General features: G+C 50.5%; 2 protein-coding genes across 6 annotated transcripts; both read right to left on the reverse strand.

Moving 5' to 3' along the window:
* Positions 1-332: 332 nt before the first annotated feature.
* On the reverse strand, positions 333-8,077 carry LOC140262544 (uncharacterized). Its single transcript, XM_072356932.1, has 9 exons — positions 7,684-8,077; positions 7,447-7,553; positions 6,148-6,246; positions 5,190-5,306; positions 4,406-4,506; positions 3,890-3,986; positions 3,317-3,368; positions 2,398-2,634; positions 333-2,078 (listed from the first exon to the last, which is right to left on the reverse strand). The coding sequence occupies exons 1-6, from the start codon at positions 8,075-8,077 to the stop codon at positions 3,980-3,982; spliced, it is 825 nt and encodes a 274-aa protein (XP_072213033.1). The 3' UTR covers positions 333-2,078; positions 2,398-2,634; positions 3,317-3,368; positions 3,890-3,979.
* A 681-nt stretch (positions 8,078-8,758) lies between these two features.
* On the reverse strand, positions 8,759-12,216 carry LOC140262624 (protein MANBAL-like). 5 transcript variants are annotated; one of them, XM_072357076.1, is made up of 5 exons: positions 12,073-12,216; positions 10,245-10,334; positions 10,089-10,170; positions 9,514-9,705; positions 8,759-9,103 (listed from the first exon to the last, which is right to left on the reverse strand). In XM_072357076.1, the coding sequence occupies exons 4-5, from the start codon at positions 9,661-9,663 to the stop codon at positions 8,996-8,998; spliced, it is 258 nt and encodes an 85-aa protein (XP_072213177.1). In that variant the 5' UTR covers positions 9,664-9,705; positions 10,089-10,170; positions 10,245-10,334; positions 12,073-12,216; the 3' UTR covers positions 8,759-8,995. The 5 variants fall into 5 exon arrangements, with proteins under 5 accessions (XP_072213177.1, XP_072213173.1, XP_072213174.1 ...); XM_072357072.1 differs by having other exon boundaries at positions 9,514-9,708; XM_072357073.1 differs by lacking the exon at positions 12,073-12,216 and adding an exon at positions 11,936-12,068 and having other exon boundaries at positions 9,514-9,708.
* Between the last annotated feature and the right edge of the window lie 594 nt (positions 12,217-12,810).

Raw genomic sequence — 12,810 nt, forward strand, 5'->3', positions numbered from 1 at the left:
GGGGTGCCAAGCCTTTTTGCCACAGGTAATGCAACAGCAGATAAAGTTACCAGCACACCTGTCATTGGCCTTGGATCGCTGCAGATCTGGCAAATGGATGTCACCTGGGAGCCTTGCTTGTCTCCCTGCCAATGGTGGGTTATTGCTGTGAGTACCTCCTCTATTGTCATTATGGCCACTCAGCATGTCAGGTCTGGCTCGACCGCAGTCCGATACCATTGGACAATCGCTGTTGCTGTGGTCGGTTTTCCCAGTCACATTAAGGCTCACAATGGGTCCTGCTTCATTTCTCGCCTTACTGACTATGGGAAGTGGGATAAGAGTTCTTTCTTTACAGGAGCAGTCAATGGGGAATCTGGTACCTGAGGTTGTTCTGCTCCTGTTGGTCTCAGTGATAAGTATCGCTCGAACAACAATTGCAAGGACCTTTGGGATTCAGTCAGGAATTGTTGGGTCTCAGCCAACAGTAGATTCACACTTAATCTGTGGTTGCAACTTCACTTATCTCTTAAGGTGTGATCTTCTTACCCTATAGGTCGAGATTCTAGTTACCTAGTCACTACATATTGAGTACGCGTTAATGCAACGATGGTGCATGTTGCTGTGTGCTGATGAGCTGATGGACGCTATCGAGGATATGGACAGAAAGACTTTGACGGATGTTCACCATACAGAGAAGATACATCAGGCGTAAGAAGAATGAAGAGGGATGGAAAACATTGCGGACGAGAATTGCTTCTCAAAAGGTTCCTGACAAAAAGAGGACTATTCAATCACTTGCTCCACACAGTTGTGGTGGTGTTTTCATAACATGGTTGTGCCTTATGCTACTAATTATATTATAGAGAGTTTGTTAAGGTTTAGTTAAGGGTTTATATAGAGTACTATACAATATTAGTTATGGTAAGAGTGCATTTTAAGGTTATGCATAGTATGTTAAGGTATAGCAAATAAGACGGATAATTCAATAGAGTTTCTTTAGGTATTTCCATTAGAGTATAGAATACCATAGAATGCAGGATAAGCTTTAAGCATTGGTTAGGTTTATAGTGTTGCGTATTGTAACAGGTTAAGTTTTCTTAGCATGGGGAGGGGGAGATGTTGTATTAGGCGAAATACGGGGATATCGGGCTGTCACGCGACAGGCCCTCCCTAATTTCTGGAAGGATCGATGACGTGTACAAGAGAGGCGTACACGAAGGGCGTAGGTCATATAAGTGTGTGTTTGCTTTAAGAAATCGCCATTTTGCCACTCGCCCTCTTGGTGTTACTTCGGTAATTGGCCCAGCTGCGGACTTCCTGAGACACCAAAGAAGTCTCCAGAGAAAACTGACAGCATCGTGGAAGAATAACACTGAGGATAACGTCCATTAACACTCCCGACAGGAAACATCAGTCTGCAAACGGGAATCTAAGTTGAATCAGTGCAATCCCAGGTGGTCTTGTCTTCTGCAAAACAAGTGAAGAACCACAGTGTGAACATAGTTTGAAAAGTTAGAGGTGTTACACAGAAAAAGATCAGAACTCCTCAGAGGGCACAAGCAAATCTCCAGCAACTTTGGGCAGACGGTTCTTTTGCTGAGATTAGCAAGACTGTGAGGAAAACAAAGCAAAGCTACGCCCTGGATTGGTGCCACAGTTTGACATCCCCTGAACAGCAGTCTGAGTCCCACTGGCACGTGAGCAGACTCCAGGCAAGGAAAAACAGTCCAGCCACACCTGAGTTAGAAGAATAGCTTAAGTGATGAATTTGCTCACAGTAGGCAGAGGACGGTTACAAGCCGGCTCTAATAACACTGCTGTCAAGAGGTGATGATGTTGCTGCAGCACTGCAGCTACTACTGAACTTCCCAGTACATCAGTAGCCAAATATGCTACTGAATAGGAAAGACAAAACTATTTTAAAAAAATCTCTCAGTCCTTAAGGACACATTCTAAGGAACGAAAGGTAAAACAAAGCAGAGCCCAGAGCTGTATTAAATCTCTACTCGGGTCACAATTCCTTTGTCGCCATATCTGATTGCTCTTTTGGTTTCTGAAAGTGCTCAGTAGAAATCCAGAGTTTACGTGGATAAAACCTCATGTATTGGTTTTAAATGTACAGATGGAAACAAAATGTACAGAAGGTATATAAGTGAATAAGTAAAGGAAAAACTCACCAATGGTGGTGCCTTGACTGAAGCAGCTGAGGCAGTCCTCCCTGGTGAGCGATCTCCAAGAGATACTGCTCCAGTGGGAGTCAGCCCTTAAATGAGGTCTCAGAGGGGATGGAGTCAAGCTCCACCCCTCCCGGGAGCACAGCTACATCACTCTCACCTGTGCTCCCACAGCTGACCCCATACTTGCCTCAGCTGATTAATCAGAGGTTCAGGCTGTGATTACCAATCTCCCATACACCTCAGGATAACATCCATTTACTTACACGCTACTATTGTTAAATAATCCAAGTCAAGTCTACTTTACAAGGAAGTGTGCAACAAGCAGAAGAAGCGAAGAAGAACGTCACATTGAGTTCACATTCTTCAAGGTGCAAATCGCAGCTATTCCTGCCCCAAACCTTCTGTTTCTTCAATTGCAAATAACAGCTTTTCCTTCAGCTGCTCATAATTCTTCTAGGGTGGAAGGTGCAAGCGACTGAAAATGAAAAGGAAGAGAAACCTGAAGTATTGAAGAACAGCTTAGACCACCAAAAAAATCCATTAGGAGCACAGGCATGTGAACTGTCCTGTTCAGAGGGATAACTGCATTTGTACCCTCTAAAACAGCTGTATCTTGACATGCACTTGTCTGTGAAAGTGAGAGTTAAAGCACAACAAGCACCTGAGCAGGGATAACTTTCCAGAACTGGCAACATATTTAGTAACAACTCTCACCTTATCTCTCTTCTGTATCTGAAAGTTAAAATCTGAGCATCTTCACAAAGCACCAGCAGAACTGAGAAACTGAGCAGAAGCTACATTTCCTCCAGCCAAGAGGGAGCACAAATGTGGCTATTTATTTTCATTGCCAAGATCGGGTGTGGTGATAATCAAAGATCAGTCCCAAACTCCATAGAAAAAAGTACTACCTTCAGTACTAAAAGTAGCTTTATGTTTTTAGTGGTGTGCAAATCCACGGCATTTACAATGGAATCAGCTCCACAACAAAACTGCTTTTCAGAAGTTCAACTATTACTCAGCAGAGCTTACTGTCATCATCCAGTGCTTTGCTTTCACAGTCTCAGCCACTTCCATATCACACCCACTTCCTACAATCTGAAAGGAGATTGCCATCCGTAAGAACAGAACCACGGCAGAGTTTGATCCTTCGTACTTACCAGTTTTCCTTCCCAACTTTCTCAACCCAAAATTTTTGGGGTCCGTTGCTCCCTGTACAAAAAGCAAACCATGAATTCTTAGGTCTAACTGCCCGTGTCTACCAGTAGGTAATACATGACAACAGCGCGAGAAAGGCTCGAAAACAAGATTAGAACTACTTGCAGAGCAGAAAGACATCTGTCTCTCACTACATCCCTCTGAAGAAATCCACGTAGTGAAATGCAAAACTATCAAGCGGTTTTCAAAGAAACTCAACCACTGCATCACATCGTTGGTTTGGTACTGGAAGGAATCCCTGGAGTTTACCTAGTCCTTCCACTCTGAGCAAGCAGGGATACCCAGAGCAGGCTGCCCTGCCAGGACCACGTCCAAACCATCTCTCAAGTCACTGATGCAAGGCGTGTTCACATTCCCTCCGTCCCTTTTTCTGGCACAGCTCTACCCATATGCAAGACTCAGAAAAAAGATTCCAAATAAACTCATTAAAAAATACCCTTAAACACACAGCTTGGTCCTTATTAGGAAAAAAGGAATTAACACAAGCATAAAATGCATTAAAGAGGGCTCGTTACCCATGAGGTCAGCAAATCCTCCCACTGGTAATCCACACGTTCCAGTAACAAACTGTAGAAGTCTCATTCTCTTCTCGTTATCTATTTCTTTCACAAACTGAAAAATAATAATTAACACTGATGTTAAGTTTAATATTGAGACGTTCACTTCCCCATCACCCCTCGGACAGCTGGATCAGTTATCATTTCTATTTACACGGATTAGCAGTTATCATTTCTATTTACACGGATTAGCAGTTATCATTTCTATTTACACGGATTAGCAGTTATCATTTCTATTTACACGGATTAGCAGTTATCATTTCTATTTACACGGATTAGCAGTTATCATTTCTATTTACACGGATTAGCAGTTATCATTTCTATTTACACGGATTAGCAGTTATCATTTCTATTTACACGGATTAGCAGTTATCATTTATGTTTACACGCTACGTATCTGTTGAGTAATTCTGACTGTTGCTCACTAAGCTGTTGCTGTGTTCTCGTGAGGAAAAAAGAAGTCTACAAACCTACCAGATCCACAGCATCTGTCTGCTAGTTCTGGTATAACGCCGGTAGATGGTATGCCTCTGCCAGTCATTCGGATCAATTTCTTGCATTCCACGCAAGAGCACCTTTAAGGGAGAAAAAGGGTCATAAACATGGATACTACAAGCTACTACTTTGCTTCTACAGCAAGACCATTGTACTCCAATACTACTGTACTTCAAAGCACCTGCATTATGCTCGTTTTTAATATTAAACTCTCAAACTTCCACAGCAAATAACAACATCCGCTCACAAAGAAAATGTGGAGAGACCACAAAAGAGATACCCCAGTCATGAAAATGTTAGTATTTAGACATTCAGACCATACTTTGTCATTGCCTAAACGTACCATTCTGTGCTAGAAATGCGATGTTCTGCTGCAGATTATAATTTGGAGAGAACAAAAGCAGCTAAAACCCGGTCCGTTCAGTAATTTGACCATCCGCTGATATTTGGTTCTTATCTCCCTTGCTTTCCAATTGCTCACTCTTTAAACACATGCAAATCACATTGTCAAGGATTACAAAAACACTGTTACCCAAAACATTTACACTGGCAGAATCTTAACGTTAGGAACGTGTAAGTTGGTTGCAAAGAAGAAAGTTAAGAACAACGTGCTAACCGAATACTAACTGATACAGAAGGCTTCTCTCGCACATCCTGAAAACAGAACCGCCAGCCTCAATGAACTCTGCTCTTCAGACACTGACTGAAATTGAAGGATTACGTGGAGCAGCCTGGATCTGGCAATAGTCAAAGAATCCTTTACCTCCAGCTCCTTAGCATCAAAGTACCGCAGACACTGCTGTGGCAGAACTGCGTTGAAGCCTTCAATAAAAGCTTGTGTCTGTTCCTCAGTGCCTTGTTCCTCCATTCTGCTACCAGCCTGGAAAAGACACAGAAGGATCATTCAAAACAGGCTACACTAACCCAAGTTCATCTTTGTTAGTTTCTTTTATAATGAACCGTAAGCTGTGTTAAGAAAAATGATGGAAAGCTCTGGGGATAGAGCACTGTATAACTGTATTCTAACTGTATTCGCAACCTTCACTCTGAGCAAACAATTTTAAGTTAAAACCCTATGTTTCCAACCACTCAACTATGGAAAGCAGTTTAGGCTCAAACAGGAGGCAGCATCTACTCACTGATGACATTAATGAGAGCACAGCAGTCCCTTGCTATTCGGAGGAAGAAAAAAATGCAGAGCTGAAATCATCTGATATCTAATATCCTCCCCAGAAATCTCAGTCATTATCCACGACAAGGGAAAATTGAGGTCAAGTGGTACTGGTGAAGATAAGGAGGATTGCTAGCTTACCAAGAAACAACTACGTCCATTTGGAAAGCTCCATATTTGTTTCTGTTAATCATGAAACTTTGCTCTGAGGTAGAAACTCCACTCTCCATTAATAAAAGGGTGAAAAGCAGGCAGGAGACCCGAAGAACCTGAACCCAGGGAGCAGCAGATATGATGCTGAATTCAAGCCTATGCAAATGTCACCATTTCTGTGACACCTTTCCAGATGACTCGTGACAAAAGCAATTTCTGCTCCCTCATCCCTCAAAACCTTCCCACAAAAAACCTTCGCAGATCTGATGGGAAGAAAGAGGGAAATTCTACGGCCACAGAAATAAAGCGCGCAGAAAGCCCATCTGCTGAAGACAGAGGAGTGAGCCGTGCTTAACCAACACTGCTTCAGCGCACGCTTACAGTAAGGCACACCTACCTTGCGCTGGCCACGCAGGAAGCTCGTGATGCAGCTCCAGACTGCTCTCCCGAGGCCCAGCTTCATTTCACGGTCACTCACGCTCTGCTGCTGGACATTCTGCAACGGAAAAGCCACCGGATGCAAATCCCATCCCTCGCAGATGGCATCAGACCTCCGCTCTCACGGCAGTCGCACTCACGGCTCCGTGGGAGAAAGCAGACGTGTGCTTACCGAGCGAGCGCTGTTTGCTGCCAGCTGCTGGTAGGAACCCAATCCTAACTCGACAGTACCAACAGTAGCCTATGCCTAACTCTACAATGGGAACAACCAACTACTCCTAACACTACAGTATGAAGAGGAACAAACTCCTAACAGGAAAACACCAACTCCTAACACTAAACCGACTCCTAACACTAAAACATGAACAATAACCTACGCCTAACTCGAAAACACGAACAATAGCCTATGCCTAACTCAAAAACATGAACAATAACCTACGCCTAACTCTAAAACTAAACCCAAAAAACAACAAGAGAAACAGGGACTGGGACATACAGCATAAAGATGGGACTGGGGGCCCACAGAATCTGGCTGCAGAAGAGGCCCGAAGGAGGAGCAGATGTTAAATAATGCCACCCAGCTAATGCTGGGGGCGGGGGCTGCGCAGCAGGTAAGGAGCTCAGCGCCTGGACCAGCCATGGTGGAGCTGCGATGGTGCCGATGCGGGGCCTGGCACGGTGGTGTGGTGCCAGGCCAGCTGAGCCGCGGGTGGATCCACCTCCAAGGGCTCCTCTGGAGCTGGATCCACCTCCATAGGCTCCGCATGGTTGCTGGTCATCAGGCTGGTGCGGGCGCGATGGAAATGGGCTCTCTTAACCCTCCTCTGCCTGATGGTCATGGCGGGCCCCCTCCTCCTTTTCGCTTCTAGGGCCCCCAGCTCCATCCTCCCTCCTGAAACTGGGCAAACTTCAACCCTCGCCCTCTTCACTGCTGACATGGCTGTTATCTGCCACAGCTGTCAGATGCGAGTGCGTTGCGCGTGGCAGCGGTGACCAAGGTGACCAAGGTGGGGAGGGTTCTAAACTGGCAGCCGCACCGATGGTGCTGGCGTTCCACATAGGATGAGGAGGGGGCTGGAGGCGCCAACACAGCAGCAGAAACGCGACGTGCTCCCGACTGCTCGCACTGTTCAAAGCTCCCTCTCCCTCCCTCCGGCCTATGAAGGCGGCCCTTCAAAGCAACAAACACCACCACGCCAAACCGCAGCCCGGACTCGTCCCACTCCCCGCAATCCAGACCGAGTCCTTCTGTACCGACCTTCATCCACGCCCACCGCTCCGGCCAAACGCGGCACCGAGGCGGATCCGTTCCTCGCCCGCGCTTTGCTCGGCACCGATTCCGGCGGGGAGTCCTCATTCGGACACCTGAAACAACAAGGCACACCAACACGTCGCACTGAACAGTGAAGCAGGAATGTGGAACAAAGGGGGGCTCAAAGGGGGATAGTTAAAGGTAGTTTATAGAAATAAGTAAAGGAAACTGGAATAAACATACCTGCTTTATAACCGATCTCTGGATTATAGAGTTTGATTCCGCAAATCAGCACAACAGCGGACCGAAGCACGCCGGGGAGTCGCGGCTCGGCACCCGGCGCCACCCGGATCTTACAGCCAGCGAGCGACCGGCAAACAAACGGACGTCTTCCTGCCGCGCGGCCCAGCACGGCCGGAGCCGCACCGCACGATCCGGGCCGGCTCAGGCTCTGCCTCCAGGCTTTTGGGGCCGGCCGGCTGACTCCGCAGCGAGACCGTGGAGCCGCCCGGGAGCCGCCTCTGGCTGCCGGCAGCGCCGCGAGCTCCTCCCCCGGCAGCCCCTCCGTGCCCCCGCACGAGGCCCGACCCCGTCCGCAGCGCACAGCCCGCTCCTCCCGGCCCCGCCGGGCCGCCATGTTCCATCACCCCGTCTCATGTCGTGTCTTTCCTCTCGCTTTCTTTCCTTTCCCTCCCCCTTTCCTTCCTCTCCTCACACGGTCTGTGCTCCAGACCTCTCACCAGCTTCGTAGCCCTCCTCTGAACGCGTTCCAGGGCCTCAATGTCTCTCTTGCAGTGAGGGGCCCAAAACTGAACACAGCCCTCGAGGTGCGGCCTCACCAGAGCTGAGTACAGGGGGACAATCACCTCCCTGTTCCTGCTGGTAACACTGTTTCTGATGCAAGCCAGGATGCCCTTGGCCCTCTTGGCCACCCGGGCACACTGTGGGCTCATGTTCAGCCGAGCATCAATCAGTTCCCCCAGGTCCGTTTCCTCTATGCAGTCTTCCAGCCACTCCGCCCCAAGCCTGTAGTGTTGCCCAGGGTTGTTGAAGCCGAAGTGCAGGACCCGACATTTGGTCTTGTTGAACCTCATCCCATTGGCTTCAGCCCAGCTCTCCAGCCTGTCCAGATCCCTCTGTAGGGCCTCGCTACCCCCAGGCAGATCCACACTCCCAGCCAATTGAAACGGGGGACAAGCAGCTCCATTTCCAGGGAGGGACCGACCGCTTCATGGCCCTGCGACTGCCAGCCCGAGCCAGGCACCTTTTGAGCAGCTACTGAAAGAGGCAGCACCACTATTCAAATGTTTGTTCCGCTTTTATTTGCAAGAAAGAGATGCTAAATGCAACCAAAATGCATTTCAATGGGAAATCAAATAGGCGGGATACTGGTAATGACTAAAGACACCGCTTCCTTAGTTCCTCTCCGCAGTCCACTAAAGGGAAAGCACGGCCATGCCTGAAAACAGGACCACGCAGTCTGTGTCCTTTGGTGCACCTCTGAGGAAGCATTCCAAGCGATTCTGCTGTCCTTTGCGCCTCACTGCTCAAGCCCTTATCGTTTCTTTTTGCTTTCCTTCTTGGCTTTCTTGCTCAGCTCTGCAGCACTTGACTTGGGTTTCTTCACCGTCTCCCAAGTCTTAGACTCAAAACCCTCCGAGTCCTACAAGAAGCAATTGGGACACAGTCAGGGAGCTCCCTATCAACTGGCTGACAGCTGGCTTTGGGAGCTCAAGTCACCTGACCGAGCAGCTTTGGGGGCCAGCACTGGAAATCGCCTTCCTGACCTCAGGGCACATTAGAAACTCCCCCTCTGTCTAGTTCCCAAAAATCCCATGAAAATTAGAGCCTAAAGTCCTCTATAGCAAGGTTGTCTTTGGCTAGTGGACCCCCTGCCTGGATAGGATAGGACAAGCTGGCACCTCAAGGCTGCTGGAGTGCGGAAGGAAGGACAGAACCAAGTGCGGCACTCTCAGCAGTGCCGGGGCACTCTGCCGTAGGCAGCAGCTACAGACGGTTCCCTCCCAGCCCACTGCCTGAGCATTGCTATCAGTCTCACACAGCGCTACTTACTGCCTTTGGGGACTTGGAAACTGGCAGGATGATGGCCAGAACACACAGGAGCTGGAAAAGGGCTCCAAACAAGAGTCCGCAGCGCAGCACGTTCTCCATTAGTGTGGGCTCAGGGATCTCAGGTGGCGAGAAATGCAGTTCAGCAGCCATAGTGCAGACAGCCTGCTGCTCCACTGCTCTCACGGAGGCTGCCTGCTGAGAGGGGGAAAAAGGCAGCGTTAGTCTCAGGCACTGCGACGGGGTCACTTCCTGCTAGCAAACATTTCCAGGCTAACTTAGAGAGCTGCTCGGAAGAGATCCAGGGCCTACTGACCCGAGAACAAAGAGGGACATCAAACTTGCATTCCAGTTCCCTTTGCCCGCCTGCCTAGGAAAAGAGCCCTCAGCCTTCGGTACTGCTGCACTTGTAGGTGGGGGAAGAGAAGCAAGAGGGGACGGGTGGACGTCAAATAAGGGAAGAGCTTACCAGGCAAGATTAAACCTATCCCTGAGCTCCATCACACACACGTAACCACTGCCCTATTACTATCACAGCAATGTTATTCTTACCATTAAAGTTACCCATGTTCACGTACCTGGTTGTGCACGTGTTCGCGGCCTTGCTGCTGCTGTGCTCTACAACGCCAGCCACAGAAATAAAGCGAGCAGAAAGCTGATCTGTTGAAGACAGGGGAGTGAGCCGTGCTTAACCAGCACTGCTTCAGAGCACGCTTACAGTAAGGCACACCTACCTTACTATGGCAGCTCCAGACGCAGCTCCAGACTGCTCTCCTGAAGCCCAATTGCATTTCACAGCCACTCACGCGCTGCCCCTCGACAACCTGCAACACAAGAGTCACAAGCTGCAAATCCCATCCCTGGGAGATGTCAGCACATCTCCGCACTCATGGAGCAGCACTCACGTCTTCGGGTGAGAAAGCAGGCGTGTGCTTACCGAGTGAGCGCTGTTTGCTGCCAGCTGCTGGTAGGAACCCACCCAACTCTAAGTACGAACAGTAACCTAAGCCTAACTCTAAAACAGGAACAAAAACCTACACCTAACAATAAAACACCAACAGTAACCTAAGCCTAACTCTAAAACAGGAACAATCGTCTACTCCTAACACTAAAACATGAACAGTAACACCTACTCCTAATCAAAAACACAAACAATAAACTACTCCTAACCCCACAACTAAACTTAACAAGAAAACAAACAATACAAATGGGTGAAGATGGGACATAGGAGGGTTAAGATGGGACCGGGGACCCGCAGAGGAGGAGCAGATGTTAAATGAAGCCTCCCGGCTAATGCCGGGGGCGGGGGCCGCGCAGATGGGAAGGAGCCCTGCGCCTGGACCAGCGATGCTGCAGCCCTGGTGGTACTGATGCGGGGCCTGGCACGGTGGTGTGGTGCCAGGCCAGCTGTGCCGCGGGCGGACCCACCTCCATGGGCTCGTCCAGAGGTGGATCCACCTCCATGGGCTCGTCCAGAGGTGGATCCACCTCCATGGGCTCGTCCAGAGGTGGATCCATCTCCATGGGCTCCACGGAGGTGGTCACGGGGCTGGTCCAGGCGCGATGGGAACAGGCTCTCTTGCCTGTCTGCTGCCCGATGGTCATGGCGGGCCCCCTCTTCCTCTTGGATCCTGCGGTCCCTGGCTCCATCTTCCCACCTCCATCCTGCCCATCGTCCAGCCTCGCTCTCTTGGCTGCCCACATGGCTGTTGACGGCCAGAGCTCGGAGAGGCGAGTGCGTTGCGTGGGGCAGCGGTGACCAAGGCGACGGCTGTGACATGGCCAGGGTTCTAAAATGGCGGCCGCGCTGCTGGCACTGCTGGCACTGGCGTTCCACATGGCATGAGGAGGGGGCTGGAGGGCAGGGCACGGCACGGCAGCCAGAAGGCACTCGCTGTGCCCAGCGGGCAGCCCTTCTCTCCGGCCAGCAAGAGGGCACAGAGGAGCCGGCCCTGAGCAAAGGGCCCTCGGCCTCCTTCGGCCTCCTTCGGCCTCCTTCGGCCTCCCCCTTCCACCACAAGGGAATCTCTTCGGGCTGCCATACGCAGCACCACGCTGATGGGGCTCCTGAGCTCAGCGCCAACAACAGCAGGCTCCAAAGCGGACCTGACTACGCCTGCCTCCTGGGACACACAAGCTCTGCTCTCCATGTTGCCATCCAGCGCCTCTCCTTGGGCGGCCTCTTGGGGGATTCAACCACGACCCACCATTAATACCTCCAGCTTCCACATCCAACAGACTCACAACGGCAGCAACAAGGCGGGCAGGAACGGGCCGTGCTGCTGACTGCGGGCGCTTGTCAAGCCTCCCTCTCGCTGCCCCCATTCTGCTCGGGCAGCCGGTCCCAGCAACAAACACCATCACACACAACTGCAGCCCTGACTCGTCCCGCTCGCCGACAGCCAGAGGAAGGACATGGATTCACCTTCCTTCAGCTCCGCACTCGCTGGCACCGCACGCATCGCCTCTGCGTGCCGCCAGCACCGCCAGCTGCTCCGCCGACATCCCTCCGTGCCCCGCACCGCGGCCCGGCCCCGCTGGCAGCACACAGCCCGCTCCTACCGGCCCCATTCAAACTTCCGCGCCGCCACGCCGCGCTGCCCCGGAAGCGCTCTCGGCCGGCAGGAAGCACTTCCTGCCCCGGCCCTAGCAACCGCCTGCGCCGTCCCGTTGCTAAGGGCGGCCTGGGGCCGGCCCGGGCCCGTGGGGGGGTTCGCTTCCGGATTCCTGGCGGGTGGCGCCGGCGGCACGGAGCTTTCCTTCTCCTTTCCTGCTCTGGCCTTTTGGACTCCTCTTTTCCTTTCCTTTCTTTGCCTTCCTTCCCCTCCTCTCCTCCTCTCCCTTCACGTTCCGCCCACACTCAGTACACAGATCTCCAACGGAGGTGCCTGCAGAAGCTCGTCTGTGCAGGCAATCAATGGCTCGTGCTGTTGACTTGCGGAATCAAACTCTATAATCCAGAGATGGGTTATAAAGCAGGTATGTTTATTTCAGCGCTGGGTGCAAGGGGGATAGCTCCTCCAAACTTGCACACCAACTGGCAAAACCGTGATACAGATACAGGTACACCTCATGCATAGTCAATGATGTCCCGTAATTCTGATACATATTCTTTATCATGTAGACCCCCTCTTGTTATCTCCCATCTTGTCAGGGAGATGCAACTCCTCTTTTGATATTTACAACCCCTAATCCCCTCCTCAGCAGATATCTCAGGGAATTCTCACTCCTTATCTGCTCTCCCAGACCCACTGTATCCATTCCTTGTTATTCTACCTAACTAAATCATTTTCTGAAAAC

This window comes from Excalfactoria chinensis, chromosome 25, assembly GCF_039878825.1.
Source record: "Excalfactoria chinensis isolate bCotChi1 chromosome 25, bCotChi1.hap2, whole genome shotgun sequence".
In the NCBI taxonomy this organism is placed as follows: domain Eukaryota; kingdom Metazoa; phylum Chordata; class Aves; order Galliformes; family Phasianidae; genus Excalfactoria; species Excalfactoria chinensis.